Source organism: Typopeltis vanoorti, chromosome 10 (assembly GCF_054136105.1).
Source record: "Typopeltis vanoorti isolate ZY-2024b chromosome 10, IOZ_Tvanoo_1.0, whole genome shotgun sequence".
Classification (NCBI taxonomy): Eukaryota; Metazoa; Arthropoda; class Arachnida; order Uropygi; family Thelyphonidae; genus Typopeltis; species Typopeltis vanoorti.
The window spans coordinates 23346478-23363853 of NC_143558.1; the positions used below are offsets into that span (position 1 = coordinate 23346478).

At 36.5% G+C, this 17376-nt stretch overlaps 1 protein-coding gene across 1 annotated transcript in view; it reads right to left on the minus strand.

Moving 5' to 3' along the window:
* Positions 1–17376, minus strand: part of mRpL4 (mitochondrial ribosomal protein L4) — a 74487-nt gene that overhangs the window by 44297 nt on the left and 12814 nt on the right. The window contains exon 4 of the mRNA XM_090398877.1: positions 8956–9136. Coding sequence (XP_090255003.1) covers positions 8956–9136 — 181 coding nt within the window. The remainder of the gene's footprint in view (positions 1–8955; positions 9137–17376) is intronic.

The window sequence follows — 17376 nt, forward strand, 5'->3', positions numbered from 1 at the left end:
TTTGGCTATGTGCCCCCCCCCCCTAAATTTCAGATCCTTATCTACTATCACCCCCAGATCTCTTATTTTCTCAACCTCCGACAATATATCCTCACCAAGCATAAATTCTGCATCCCATCTTTGTTTTCCAAATTTTAAAACCTTACATTTTGCAACATCGAACTCACATTCCCATTCCCGTGCCCAATCACTCAATTTATTCAAGTCTTCTTGTAAGGCCACAACATCTTCTCTACTCTTCATGGTTCGTCCCAACTTTGCATCATCTGCAAACAATTGAATATCTCCATCTAAATCTTCTCCAATATCATTAATATACAAGTTAAACAGCAATGGCCCTAACACAGACCCCTGAGGCACACCATTAATAACTTTTCTTTTCCTGGATACCATTCCCCCATACACAACTTGCTGATACCAACATATAGCCAGTCTCCAATCCAATGCACTAATCTAATATCCAACCCAATCCACTCTAGTTTGACTATCAACTTATCATGTGGTAATCTATCAAAAGCCTTTGCAAAATCTAAGTATATTACTGTGTATCCTTGTATCCTTCTCCTCTGTCCAAGGAAGCAGTCGCCTTATTGTAATAAGTAAGTAGATTACTAAAACATGACCTCCATTTAGCAAATCCATGCTGTCCATCAAAAGATAATACCACTGTTGTCAACCCAGTTCTGGATCCTAGTTCTCAAAAGCTTCTCCAACAACTTAACCACAACACCTGACACACAGATAGGCCTATAGTTTGATGCTTGAGTTCTATCACCTCCTTTATGAAGTGGCACAATCTTGCCCTCCTTCCGTTTCTTTGGAACTTGACCACACAAAGGCTTCTGGGAATGATGCAGACTTGTAGAAGTAGGGAGATTTTTGTTCCATTCTACAAGGCTTTGATTAGGCCACACATGGACTATTGTGCACAGATTTGGTCACCTGGTTTTCAGAAGGATGAAGAGATGTTGGAAAGGGTCCAGAGGCGACTGACTAAGGTAGTTTCTAATCTCTGGAATGTTGAATATGAAGAAAGATTGAGAAGATGCAATTTGAAGAGTCTGGCAGACAGGAGGAAGAGGGGGGAGATATAATAGAAACCTACAAGTTAAAGGGGTTGTTATAGGATCAATGCTAGAGGGGTTTTACAGAAAATAGTGGGAGATCAAGGGAGAACCAGAGGTTGTCCCTGGAAACTGTAAAAAGAAGGGGTGAGTAGAGGAGTGAGAAGTAGGTTTTTTTCATGCAGAGTTGTGAATGATTGGAATGCCTTACCCAAGTGTGGTGTCTGCAGAGAATTTGAGTGTGTTTAAAGCATGGTATGATGAGCTGTGTGTATGATAAAAGGACCTCCCAGATGAGTCTTTGACTCCATGGGGGTCTTGGGTACTACTACTAATAATAATTAACATGCTTGTGTTTTGTTGCGGATTCTTATTGAGTTGACAGGATTGAACCATTAGCAATAACATAAATCTCAACACTTGCTACAGCAAAGTTGCAGAGATTTGTGCTTGACTCAGTGCAAGAGTCATATTAAAAAAATATGTCAAGGCCAGCATCAACTCCCTGGCACATTCCTTCAGAATATGCGGTTATCAAGTCCCACAGCTTTATTAACATCTAGTTTACTCAACTCCCCATACACCTCTTCCTCACTTATAGTCAGTCTCTCTTCCCCATCATCAACTGTTCTCAATCTCTCCATGAAGTCACATTCACAAGATTGAAAGACCTTTATGAATTGCTGATTAAGTATCTCCACCACACGTTCCGCAACAGCTGTCTTTATACCATTTTCTTCAATCAATGTCATTCTTCCATAATCATTCTTTCTTTTGCCTGGCTACATATCGAAAGAACTCCTTAGGATTCTTTTTGGCTTCATTAGCTAACTGCTGTTCATACCTCACTTTAGCTGCCCTCATCAATCAAGTCACCCACCTTGCCTGGTCTTTGTAATCCTCATGGAATTGGTTATTTCCATTTCTCTTATGCTGCCTCCATAATGCCCTTTTTCTCTGTATCGCATGCTTAATCTCTTTATTCATCCATTTCACACCTACCTTATTTATTTAACCTTCTCACCCTTGGAATACATTTAGATATTGCATCTACTAGATAGTTTTTGAAAATCCCCCAAGCTGCATCGATCTCTTTTCCAGCTAACTCCTCATTCCATGCTACACCTGCAAGCTGTCTCCTGAGCTATTCATACCCCCCCCCCTTGTAGTTCCACATATACCCTTTTCTCACAGGGGTCCTCGCACTGCTGGCAACCACCCAGGTAATCACCTCATAGTCACTCTCACCAATTGGTGGGTGATTTGACATCTCACTTATAATTACATCCTCTGATGAGATGACCAAATCCAAGACCCTCAATCCTCGTATGCCCTCTGTTACATACTGTCTGAGGTAGTTATCCCTCAAAAACTCAACTCATTTTCTTTACTTCCAGTTGCTATCTCATCATTCCAGTCTATATTGCCATAATTAAAATTGCCCATAATGATCACTCTTCTTATTTGCTTGGCTAATTTGATCATACATTTCATTATCACTACCATCCACATTAACTGGTCTATAACAACATCCAACCAAGTATTTTGTTCCATTCACCTCTATCTCACATCATACTGCCTCAAAACCACTGGCACTATTTCCCTCTTGCATCTCTACTTTGTATGGACATAGCTCTTTCTCTATTATCAATAGCACTATCTCTCCATTTTTATCCCTTCTATCCTCCCGAAACACATCATACCCTTCCATTTCTATTCCTGTCAGGATGGCATCTAACCATGTCTCACTTATTCCAACAATTTTTGGGTGAACAGAGTCTATTAGTGCAACCATTTCATCTGCCCTGTTTCTTACACTTCTAGCATTTGTATACCAATATAACAGCTCATTCCCAGATCTACAGTTAGTTCCACTGATACCACTCATTTGATGTGATCTCTCCATGCTCAACTGGGGTCATTTCCCTTTCTGCTTATTCATTTTAGAACCCTCTTCAATTCCAACTGTTTCCTCTTGATTCCAGGTCATCCCATTCCTTTCCTGTCTACACATGCCCTCACGTTCTCTTGGAGCATCCACCTTTCTCATGCTGTGTATCCATCCACACTGAGCCTCCCCGTTTCCCTGTTCCTCTTGCACACCCATTCTCTCATTTTCCCTACTCATACCACTCACTTCCTCATTCATAACCACCCCTTCAATCTCTTTCACATCACTTCCCACTTGATCTGATTCATTCTCTGTATGCAATTCTCTACCTTCCAGCAGCAGTCTCTTCAAGCGACTCACACCATAACCACTCAAATGCAGTCCATCTCTCTTATATAGTTCACTTCGTCCTTCAAACTCATTCCACGCATTAACAAACTGTGCTCCTTTCTCCTCACACATTTCAGCTAACATATCATTCATAATCCTTGCTCTCCACCTCATCTCACCACAGTCATACCTAGGCAACACACTTACTACCCTTCCTCTCACACTATTCTCTTTTATCCGTCTAAGCAGCCTCCTGATATCCATTCTGACGTGCTCTTGGTCATCTGTCAAGTCATTCATACCTATTAAAACCATCAATTCCTTTGCTCTCTCCCTCCTCATATCCAATGCCTCAATCACTCTACTCACTTTACTGCATGGAAAACATACCATATGCATCCTCTCATCCAGCACACCTTTAATAATGGAGTTGGCATACAACGCCAACTCGTTAACTCTTTTGTACTATCATGATTTGTTTAAATCATTTTCACCTGAATTTTCTTAATTTCATTCCGCATCCATTTCATCTCTTGCCTCATCCAACCCAATTCAACTCTTGAATCTCGCATTACATTCTCTCTATCATTCAATCTTTCTAATTTTCGAACTCTCGCCCCCAGCTTCACACTTTCACTCTCATTGAAAGTGTGAAGTACTTTGGGTCCATGCATCCAACTTTTGCTATCATTGATTCTTTCGAATTTTCCCGCTTTCCAAACTTGCGTCACGCTATTTCCAGTTTCATTCGTTCTCTCAATTTCGTTGCCTTCCACCACATTTGCCTCACTTTCGTCCTTTTTACCATCCATTACAGTTTTCAAATCATTCGTTTTCTTTTTCAATGATTATTTTAACAATTTTTTGCTTTTCTTTCACACCATCTTTCTCTTTCGAACGAGTACTCATTCTCCCCATGACATTCTCGCTACTAACACTTTCTGTCATCAAATCCTCGTTTAGCTCACACTTCGCGCGCACACCCTCCTTCCATCTGTCCTAAATATCCACAAATCAAAATGTAATCAAAAGAATACATGTAGCACACCTCGCACTTCACAAAACAACTGAAGTCTAAGTTAAAGTCATGCAATGACAAAGCCGCTGCTATCTTTCCTCTGCCGGTTACTACTCTAAGGTCTAATAACAATGAATTTATAATTAAGTTTAGGCAACATATCCCACACACTAATAATACTAGTAGTGCACAACTTTTATAGCAGCTCTTACTCAAACAAACAGTCGTGTGTGTATGTATGTATATATATATATATATATATATATATATATACACACAATTAATTATTTCAAGAATAACTTATCTGAATCTGGAGCTCTTCTTACACATTGCCGCTACGCTTGCCTCATGAGCACTTTAGCTGGTCTGGTTGACCAAATAAATAACATCTCCATTCTTCACTCTGAAAGTCATGGTATCAAATCCTACTACAGTATGGATGTTTGTGAAAGTCTCTAGGTAGCAGATGATTTTCATTGGCTGGTGTGAAATCATCAGGCCTAAAGTGGCTAGAAAATGTCTGCTTGATTTCTAGAGTAGAATTTCCAGATAATCTAACCCTCAGCACAGCCATGATAATACAATGGACAGTAGGTCTGCAGCCCTTCCTGGATGGGAGATTGTTGGAAAATTAACATAAATTCATCTAAGGTAGTAATGACAAAATCCCCAAATTATACAATTCCTGCTTTCTGCTTCACTTATGCATAGCACTACTACCAAATATGTTTGCAGTGAGTTTTATGTGAGACAAAAAGCAAAGCACAGAAGGAAAACCAACCCAACTAACAGCCCAAGAAGAGCAACAAAATCAGTGTTGAGAAGGAGGAACACAGAACATAATCACCACTGCAGTCAAACATATGCATAATTCACTACCCTTCTACAATGCTTACAAAATCTACTAGCCTATGATTCTCTGCTTTATGTATTGAACAACCCATATGAATTTGAATATCTTTTAAATTAAAAAAAATTTTTAAAACTTGAAACTTTTCCATAACTTAGTCATAGAAACATTTATGTTGAAATCTGAAATGATAGTCACAATTAAAAATAAGAAGACAAACATTTAACCTTGCACAACTCAAAATCAAATACCCCAAAGAACTGTTTAAAGTAAATATTGCTTCTTTCCAAAATCCCTGCTGACTCTCTTGATCCTTAATGCCTCTTACAAACAGTTTTACAGACAATCATTGAAGAAGCTGAAAATCTTTTAGGAAGTGAATGCTGTATCAATAAACCTAGGATTACCCAAGAAATATTAGAGCTTTGTGATCAGCAGAGATTATGACTAATTTGAAACATTGAGAACAACAATGAACAGTATAATTATCTGAATAGACAGATTAAAAGGAGATAAAGCTTGCAAAAAAAAAAAAAAACAACAACAACAGAGAATGCAAAGAATTTGAGGATAATCGTCAAAAGAATAACCATCAACAGCATACCAGAAAACTAAGAAACTAACAAATCCTTTATTTATAAGAGCTGGATAATTGAGAATGAGGATGGAATAAATATTCACGATCATGAAAATATTGAAAAGATGGTATGATTATTCAAGTAAACCATTTAAAAATGATGACAACTTGGACCATCAAAACTTAAAGGGAATTTTTCCCAATGATAACAGAGAAAAGTGATTATCTTATACTTAGAGAAGTAAAAAGAGCTATATTAAGATCAAAAACAGGGAAAAACAACAGGAATTGACAATATCTCATCAGAACTGCTTTAAGGAGGAGTAGAACTTATTGTTAGTGCACTCCACAAAATTTGCCAGTAAGTGTAAACTGAAAATCTAGCCAAAAGATCGGTGCACAGTTATTCTTATTCCTATTTGACAAAAAAAGAAACAGCAAAAACCACAATGATTTTAGGATGATTAGCCTCATCAACCATCCAAACAAAATATTTTTAGACATCTCCCTTTCACAAAAATGGAATCCAATTTTCAGACTTCCAGGCTGGATTCAGAAAAAACATGAGTACAACAGACAATATATTTACACTTCATATCTCTGGAGAAAAATACATATAATGTAATAAAGCAATATGCTATAATTTTATTGACCTACAGAAAGCCTTTGATTCTATTTGGCATGATGCCCTTTGAAAAATTCTACAATATTATGGAATAGATAGCAAAATAATACAACTGACTGAATCCTTGTAATTAATCATCTGAAATGATGGTTGAAATCAAGAACTATAGCATTCCGTTTTCAATGCTGAATGGAGTGAGACGGGGGTGTAAGTTATCGCCTATGTTATTTAAATGCTTCCTCGAATATGTTGTAAATGAAGCTCTGGAGAACTGTGATACTGGAGTGACTGTAGGAAGAGGAAGAAGAATAAACCATTTAAAGTTTGCTGATGATACTGATCTCATAGCAGAAAATAAATCAAATTTTCAGGAAATCACCACAAAGTTAGCTCATACTCTTAAAAAATATGGAAGTGAAACTTGGACTTTCTTAAATACCACCGATCAAAGAACAAATTCTGAAGATGAAGAATTGGTTCTTTCACCAGTACAAGAGATAACATCATAAGCAAGGGTCGAAGGAAGCTCACTAACTGTTTTCCAATGCAAGTTCTTGAAAGACCTACTCCAGGAACCCAAAACAGAGATTAATCTATAATAAACCAGATAGACAATATAAAAAACTGGACAGGTGCTTCACTTACAGAGCTTAAAGATAAATCTCAATTAATGAGTAATTGAAAAATTCTGAGAAGACTATGGGAAATGGGAAGAAGAAATCTTGTCCCACAAGTGTTGTTTTCTCATATACACACAATACTTATTAAATTCTTTCATAACCATAGCTAACTCATTTAAAATGATTCCAGCATCACAGATAGTTATGTGATGGAGAAATTCATGTTGAAAGTTTAATGAGCAGTAGGACTCTAGTGTTTCATCCACATGTTTCACTTAGTTTTGTGCTGTGTGTGTGTGTGTGTGTGTGTGTGTGTGTGTGTGTGTGTGTGTGTGTGTTACAAGTCCCATATTGCACTCACTGACAATGTCTCTATAACTGAGACAAAATATTGGAAGAATTAAATACTATTTTTAATCCATTAAACTTTTAACACGATAAAGAAGGCTACATTGTGAGATCCACTGTGAACTGTATTGACTCTCCTATATAAAGAGCGGCAAAGTTTCTATCCCATGTAATAAGGTGCACATATTGGACACTTTACATCATTTATTGAGAAGAATTCTACATCTCTTTTATTATTTAAATAAAATAAGTATTTAAAATTATTTAATTATTTAATAAGTATTTAAGTATTATTTAAATAAAATAATAATTGTCAGATGTCAATTATTATTTAAACCATCTAGGGGATAGATTGTTTTCCATCATTCATTATCAACCTAACTTCTGAATCAGTGCAGATGACGTATCTGCCATTTGGCCTTTTTTTCAAATTGAAATAACCACATTCATGCATTAATTAATAGTCTTCACCAACGTATTCATTCTGGTATGGAAAAGGAGAGGCCTGAAAGTTTGCCCTTCATGGACATTCTACTTACCCATACAGCCTCTGGTACCATGCAAATCAGTATGTACATCTGAAACGTACCTTGCAGCAGATATATATACATCAAAGTTTTGTTGAATCCCAGAAACTGAAGTTGTCAAATCCTTAATTAACAGAATGTTAACATTTGTTCTTCTCCTTCATCTTTACAACAGGAGCTACCCCACAACCAAAGTGTTAATGGAAGAGAATGGCTACAACCTTATCACATTCAATGGGCAACAGACTCTTAATTCTACAACCAACAATGCCATAATATAATGCAGGGTTCTAATCCCATATATTTTAAGGCATTTATGAATCTACTGGCAGAATTCTGAAGAAATTACAGATAATCACATATTTTCCAATCAACAAAATTTCTACTCTCTTACTAACCACACACAAAAAAAAACTTTCACATCTGAATTTAAACTGGAATGAATGTCTCCCCCCCCAAAAACAGTTTAGGAGATTATCATATTACATAAACATTAAAAAATTATTCGATCTATCTGATATGACCCTTCTAGTAAGCAGTACTCGCTGTTATAAATAAACTGTTTCATTTGTCTTATATTCTGCTACTCTTTAACATCTGTTTGTTCCACACTGATGATATACTGTTCATTTTGGTAAGAAATATTTGTTATTTTTCAATAAAGTTAATTATAGTGTCTAATGTGTTTCAAGAGAAACACCATGTTGACATAATTAGTGTTACAGAGGCCAAGAATATCAAAATAGGTGCTCCTTCTAAATAATACATGAAGGATAATTTATTCGGACTGCAGAAATCACAAAAAAAAGGAAGAAGTGGCTACAGTATTCAACAGTAAACATGGAGATAAACTCATTGAAGGGTAGCCAGTTTCAAATAGTAGTGATGTGGGAAAATTTCAAAATGGAAAATTGTTAAATGGGACTGCTCTGCTGTTCAGTACTGTTTATATATCATATTTTAAAAAATGATTTAGAGTACAGAACAGAGTTCAGTTCCTAGGTTTGTGAATAAAAATGACCAAGAAAAAGAATAAATATATTATCTCTGGAATAATAATTATTAATTAATAATTTATGAAAAAAAGGATATTTCTTCTACATACCTTGGAAAAGCTGCAAATACATGAGGATGCAAATCAATAATCCCGAGCTGTACTGATTCAACAGTATCTAGATTCTCTACCCATGCCTGACGAGGAGTAGAATAAATTGACGGGAAGTCTAATTTTCGAGAAGTTATAATTGGAAGAGATCGATGAGGTGGGATTGGCATAGGCTTGAGTTCTGTAATTAGAAGATTAAAAAAAGAAAAAGAAACTTAGTTTTTTGTAAACAAACAGGTGAAGAACAACTAACAGAAGGGAGGAAAAGCGTAAAAAATTTGCAAATATGTATAATTTCATGCTTGCAGTGAATTAATTTCTTTCCTAAACACATTAATAATAATTAAAAGTAAGAAAATTTTCACAATCATAAATCATAACTTTAGATTCAACTGTTATCACAACAAATTGTAACAGAGATTCTGAATATCAAAGCTCTTTAGATTTCATCAAGCCAAAGAAGGAATTACTACAGTAGGCATGCACTATGGCAAATCAGTATGACAAAATAGCACTCTATAATAAACAGGGCTGGATTTAAGGCTATTGTGGCCATAAACTGAAACTTTTAAGACTTCTCCCAACTGAGTAAATTTTAATAAGTTTGGTTTAATCCTTTATCCAAGTGTGAGCAAACAAAGTTTGTGCCTGAAAGTATCTCCAGGACTGGGGTAAGGTAGTGCAACACCAGGCAACTCATTGCAAAGGTGGAGAAAGCTCTCATCACTCCTATCTCAGTATCTCCCATGATGCAAAGCACATCTCCTTGCAGATATGTGTAATGCTATGCATTAAGGCAAGGGCCACTACCCATACCGGTTTCGACCTTTATTGAGGTCTCATCAGTGGGAGCCAGGCCCAGTAGTGGAGATACAAAGGCAGAAACAATGAGAGGTCATCCTAACCTATAGGAGTTGCCAAAGGGCATGCAACCTTATTATTAAATTACTCCAGATTCAGAGAAAGATGTTGAGATCTCTGAATCTGGAGTAATTTAATAATAAGGTTGCACACCCTTTGGCAACTCCTATAGGTTAGGATGACCTCTCATTGCTTTTGCCTTTGTATCTCCACTACTGGGCCTGGCTCCCACTGACAAGACCTCAATAAAGGTCGAAACCGGTATGGGTAGTGGCCCTTGCCTTAATGCATAGCATTACACATATCCGCAAGGAGATGTGCTTTGCATTATGGGAGATACTGAGATAGGAGTGATGAGAACTTTCTCCACCTTTGCAATGAGTTGCCTGGTGTTGCACTACCTTACCCCAGTCCTGAAGATACTTTCAGGCGCAAACTTTGTTTGCTCACGCTGGATAAAGGATTAAACCAAACTTATTATAGTCTAACCAAATGAGTAAATTTTAGTTTGTCTATACTGAAGCAGAGGTCCTTATAATATAATGTGAGGCTTGAGATTGTAGCTTGTCTAGTTTATGCATAAATCCAGCCCTGCCAGAAAACTACCAAACAAAAGTCCTGGTTTGAGTTCCACAGAATCAATGCCAATTTCAGCTCACTATTATAAACAGTAAAAACTGAGAAGTATGATACTGAACAATTTCCTAGCAAATGACATCACAATGAGTAAACAGAGGAAATTATGAGAAATAAAAAAAAAAAATTGTAATGAAACAGAACAAAGGAAATCATTGGAAATAAAAGAAATCACTGGAAGCAGAGCAAAAGGTGGGAAATTGTACACTGACAACAAAAAGAAGTGCAGAAACCACACCACTTATAAAGCATACATGTAAATAATAAAGGGAGATATTAGAAAGAACTGTATGAATATGAAATTATAAAAATGAAAATCCAGAATTAATGTAAATTTCAAAATGAATGACAGTTAAGCTTAAATAGATGTCGCTTATCTGAAATCTTCATAAGAACTAAATATGTACAGACTGTATCATTAAAATAAAAAAATTTAGTTGAAAGTTTTTTTCACTTGGTTATACTATGCTTTAAAGATGATAAGAAATTATATTCTTGGTTTCATAATAATAGTTTCATTCTCTATCCAAATGTAAGCAAAATTTGCACGTGAAGCAACTTCACAACTGGACTATATGGAAGCTAATGACTTCACATCAATTGCTTCAGTATCCCATAATGCAAGGCACATATCCTTACAGACATGTATAATGCTATGCATTATAGGAAGGGCCACTACCCAGACCAGTTTCGACCTTTATTGATGTCTCATCAGTGGGAGCCAGACCCAGAAGAGATACCAAGGTTGAATGCACAAGTCACGCACACACGCACACACACACACGCACACACAAGTAGTCGTGCAAACTTTGTTTGCTTACACTTGGATAAAGGATTAAACCAAGAATACAATTTCTTGCCATCTTTAACTTATATAAAAAATCAGCTCAGCTAACGCCTTTTTATTCCCGTATACGGGGAGTAGGCGAGGCCATTTAGCCCTATCTAACTTTTGGAGACTGAGTGGGCAGTTCAATCTCCACTGGTACCAATCAGAGATAGATGGCCCAAGGCTATCACTAATTAAGCGGTACTCAGTGAAGAGAGACGGCTCAAATGTGCCACCATCTCGTGGTCCCTAACACAATATATTTAATGTCTGAAATAATGTGGGTTCTACGGTCGATTTTCTTGAGTTTACAGGACGAAAAACCTGCTTGCCCGTGCCAGAGATCGACTAACTTGGGAACCGGTCAAAAAAAGGCTTAGAAAAATTTCCTCTAGTCGCCGACTAGACTCGAAACCAAGTCTTCCTTCGTGCAGCCAAGCGGCGTGGTTGGCAAACGCCACATCCACTGAGCTACACAGGCTCTTATAAAAAATTTAGATTAAAAAAAAAAATCAGAAATTTTGAATTTTTCACCTTATGGATATAAAAAATTTAGATTAAAAAAAAAAAAAACAACTCAAATTCTAAATCAGAAATTTTGAATTTTTCACCTTATGGATAATAAATCTTTCAAACACAAAACTGGCTGTTACTCAAACAAATTTCAAATCTTTTAGTTAACTCAAAATGAAAAAAGTATTGTGCAACATTTCTTTAATTTGCAGTTACAAATTTTTTGTTTCCTACAATTTATGGCAGTTGTGCTTCATTGGGTCTTTGTCCAATTAATTGGGAACTAACATTCACACCAGCTGTGCGAATGTCACTTTTTGCCTCCCCTCAGATTCAGTAATGCCGACTAATGAAAACTAATGTTCATCATTTGTGTCCTCTTCTGCTTTGTAATTGGAGATGATAAATTATAAATTGATTTTATTGGTACAGATTGCACATATTCGATTTATTATTATAGAGATTTTAGCTAAGTGATATTAATTAAAGCTAATATAATATTTTGAGATTTAAATATTAATTTTGGATTTTTCTTTGTACAATTTCATACTCTTCTAGTTCTTTCTTATGTCTTCCATTACTGTTTGCATTTATACTTTTTTATGTTGTCATTTTGGGTGCTTCATGTGTGGTTCCTGCAATCCTTTCCTGAGATTTCTTCTGTTCTGTTTGTTGCAATTTCTTTGTTCTGCTTCTGATGATTTCTTCTGTTTTATTTCCTTCTTTTTTTTTTTTAATTATTATTTTTTTTATATAATTTCCTTTGTTCTGCTTTATTTCTTCTTTTTTTTTTTAAATTATATTATTTATTTCATATGATTTCCTTTGTTCTGTTTCTTATTATTTCTTTTGAGTTATTCTTTTGTTTTATTTCCTATAAACTTTTTTTGCTCACTTTCCTCCAGCCATTTCCTTTGTTTCATGAGATGGAGTGGGGAATCAGTATTTTATTTTTATTTTTTAAATTCACCATAGCAAATCTTGCATCATAACAAACTGTCTTTTCCCTAGAAATTTGTTATAGTGGGCATCTACTGTATTGATTTCAAATTTTACCCTTAAATGTAGTCTCATTTTAAAAAAAATTCCTTATTGAGTCTTGAAGTGAAGAATAAAAGCTATTTATCATTACATATGAACAAATATACATCAAATTAATAGTAAGTTCATATAACTAATTACACATAATTGATGTCTAGACTATCAAGACATCTGCAATAAATTCACAGTATTCAAACAATTCTGAAAGACATGACTTAAAAATCCAGCAAGTGTGCTAAAGTTAAAAATGATAGATTTACAAAAGTCAAACAGTTTTGAATTTTTGACTTGTGTACTTTTGCCATATAATTATTTTTTGTCCAATTTTGCCACTACAAATGGTCCAACTGAAACAACTTTTATTAAATCACTTATTACAGTGAATCAATTATTATTAGTTTAGTTTGTTCAGTTTAAACCAAAACTGAACTACATGGATATATTCTAACAAGTGTTTTTAAATTCCATCTACTTATTGCCATTTCAAACCATTTTGCCTCTTGTTTATCCTTGCAAACAGCCCAACGAAAACTAAAACATTTTTACAGATTACTTTACCTAAGAATAAAATCTACCCCACTTTACACCTAAGAATAAAACACTATGGGGCATCATAATCATGACACAAAGCCCTGTTGGCACTTACATGTGCCTGAGGAAGACAGCAAGTAGTTTAGTATGTAGGGAGTATTGTAATCTTCTTCTTCTTCTTCTGCAGCTTCTCCCACTTAAGTGGGGTCACTGTTTGTAATGAGACTCCTCCACACCTTCCTGTCTTGGGCTGTCACCACATCCAAGTTCTTCATCTTCAAGTCCTCTTCTACCAGCTCCCTCCATCTCGTCTTTGGCCACCCATGCTTCCGCCTTCCTTGCACATCCATCTGCATAACCCTTCTTCCCACATATTCGTCCTCCCTCCTTATCACATGACCAAACCATCTCAACCTTGCCTCCTGTATTTTCGCTCCTAAGTTCGTAACTTTCACTGTTACCCTGACATAGTCATTTCTCAGATGATCCTTTCTGGTCACACTGCACATCCAACTAAGCATTCTCATCTCTGCCACTTCCATCCTGCTGATGTTATTTTTCCTCAGGGCCACAGTTTCTATAGCATATGTCATAGCTGGCCTCACTACTGTCCTATAAATTTTGCCTTTCAGATTGATCGGCACCCTCTTATCGCATAACACTCCAGCCATCTCTCTCCAGTTCCTCCAACCCGCTTGTATCCTGCATCCCACTTCCTTCTCAGCTCCTCCATCTTCTTCCACTGTTGAACCTAAGTATCTAAAGTCTCTCACCTTCCTGATGGCATTTCCTTCCAGCTCCAGATCTGTCTCCTGGCCAGCCGCCGCCCACTGCGCAACACATATACTCTGTCTCACTTCTGCTCAGTCTCATACCTCTCTCTTCCAGTACTTTTCTCCATCTTTCCAGTTTAGTTCCTGCTTCTTCTCTTGAATCTACACACACAGCAAGATGTCATCTGCATACAACATTGTCCAAGGTGTCTTCTCTCACCTCCTCTGTTACCACCTCCATCACAATATTAAACAGAAACTGACTTAATGCTGACCCTTGATGCAAGCCAACTGTTACTTGAAAACTTTCTTTCTGTCCCAAACAGGTCCGAACACTTGTCTTCACATTTCTGTACATTTCCTGCACCAACCTGACATATTTCTCCGGCACCTTCTTCTCCCTCAGACACCTCCAGACTTCTTGCCTTGGCACTCTATCGTATGCTTTCTCCAGATCAATAAATACCAGATGTAGCTCCCTTTGTTTCTCTCGATATTTTTCCATCATCTGTTGTAACCCAAAGATAGCATCTGTTGTTGATCTACCAGGCATGAAGCCAAATTGTTCCTTTACAATCTCCATCTCCTTCCTCAATCTACCATCAAGAACCCTTTCTAGGATCTTCATTGTGTGGGACATCAACTTTATTCCTCTGTAATTTTTACAGTCTTGTGCATCCCCTTTACCCTTGTAGACGGGAACAAGAGTACTCTCCTTCCATTCCTCAGGTATATTTTCCTGATGGCAAACTTCATGAACAGGTCCCACAGCAGGTCAATTCCCTCTTCCCCCAGTGCCTTCCATGCCTCCACTGGAATTCTGTCGGGGCCCACCGATTTTCCATTCCTCATCCTCTTCATGGCCTCCGTCACTTCCATTCTACTGATGTTCTGCACCATCCCCTCAGAAGGCTGCCCATCTCCTCTGTGAGTCCTTGCATTTTCTTCATTTAAAAGTCCCTCAAAGTATATTTTCCCATCTGTTTCTTATGTCCACACCCCTCCATAATACTCTTCCTTCAGCATCTTTGATCTGCCTCATATGTAAGATGCCCTTTGATGCTTTATTTCTACATTTCGCTAGTTGGTAAATTTTTCTCTGTCCTTCCTTTGTTTCTAATTGATCATACAGATCTTGATATGCCATGGCCTTCGCCTGTGCCACAACTCTCTTAGCTTCTTGCTTTCTCTCTCTTTGTACACCTCTCTGTCCTCTTCCACTCTTGACTCATCCCACTTCTGCTTTGCCTTCCTCTTAGCTGTCACTGCCACTTGTACATCATTATTCCACCACCACCCCTCCTTCTGCTCTCTAATCTTTCCAGATGTCTCACCAAGCACCTCGATTGCACAGTAGGGAGTATTTTAATGAGATGTATAAAACAATTTTACAGATTTCAAGGAAACTTCTTCAGCCAGACTCTAAGAATAACTTCATACAGGTGGACAGTTAAAATAAATCTAATAGGCACTTATAGATTTCATGAAATGCTTGACAATAATAGCAGCTGTCTTCTACTCGTATAGTAAAGTCAGATATAAATAGCTGCAATTTTAAACAATCAAAATCAAATGAATGTCTGTGCTAATAAAGCAGATTATCAAATAGTAATAACATTATCTATAACATACAGATTTTGCTCCATTTCTGCTATAAGTTGCATCTAGATGTTAATTATGTTCAAAAGATAGTGTGGAAAACTAATGGGCAAATAGTGTAATATACAGCCTCTCCAGGCATAATTTTTCAAAAAGATATTTTCCTAGTTAGGAAAAATGCTACATCAGATGGTAGATAGCCTGAAAGCCTGAAGTAACCAATGCCATGCTTGTAAGAGTATCACCCATGCCACATGTAGAACAGAAGAAGAGGAATCCTTTGAGGACATGCAAAACATAACTCGAGTGGCTATCCCACTTTACACCTAAGAATAAAACACTAGGGGGCATCATAATCATGACACAAAACCCTGTTGGCACTTACACTGCAAGTTTGTGCCTGAGGAAGACAGCAAGTAGTTTAGTATGTAGGGAGTATTGTAGAGTCAATGCATTATGGGACAGAGAGCATGTATAAATGACCTCAAATCCAATTTGTAGTTCTGCTGATGACAGTATGCTCTTCCTACTCCTTAGACAAAGCTTGCCATTTTCAAATACCTCAAGCTTCAAGGTTTTCTATAACAATGCCTTAAACAACCCTCTTTATACCATTCTTCAATGAAATTATGACAACTTAGTCTCCCTCAATGATACCAAAACTCAGTTTGATATTTTTCTTGCAAAAAAAAAAAAAAGATCATAGTTCACCTCCCCTTACTCTGATAATATCTAGCTTGAAAGTCAAGACCAATCTCTCTTCATGGGCTAATGCTTATCTAATATTTCCTTTACCAACACATCACATCTATAACTTCCTCAATCTGTAAAAAAAACATGGTATCCTTTTCCACTTTCAATTTACTTTTTACTTGTCCAGCTAACTAACTCTGTACAAATCTCAAATCTGCCTGATCTTAGGTGGATTTGGGATTGTCCAAAACAGAGAGTAGTTTGGTTTTCTGTTTTGGACATTAGTACAGTGGAGAGACATTATTATTATTCATTTTAGACTTTTTTGTCTTTTTATTATATTTTTTTTACACAGTCTGGAAACCCTGATCCAGAGATCAAATATATAACTTTTTCAAGCCACTTCAGGCTTCCAAGAAGTGGGCATACAAATAAATGTTGAATTGTAAACATTTAAAATAATGTAGAGCTGCAAAGGAATTATACTTGGTGAAGACTGCTACATGCTTAGCACAGTCAAATAAAAGACACCTGAACCTCAATAATTATCTAGTGTTTTAGAATTATTTAATGAATAGATTTATACTTTGTTTCACTAACTGGTGTATTTGTACTGTTTTTTCTTTTTTTCATCTGAGACATGCTGCAATGGATACTTTTCATTCTGTTTTTCCACCATTCTAAATCAACATTGTGAACTTGTATTAAACCATGGTAACTTGCATATGGCACTGACACCGACAGAAATTCACACTACTTCTTGAATTACTGGCTACCACACCATCTTATCTTGAAAACTTTTAAGTATTAATTTTTTACAGAGAAAAATATTTTCTAACTTTTTAAAATATTTAAGCAGTATTATTAAAATGGGAATGAACGAAAGCACTCAAACTGTCATGCATTGAAGTGTGTATGTGTGTGCATCTTCCCTCACTTCTCCCA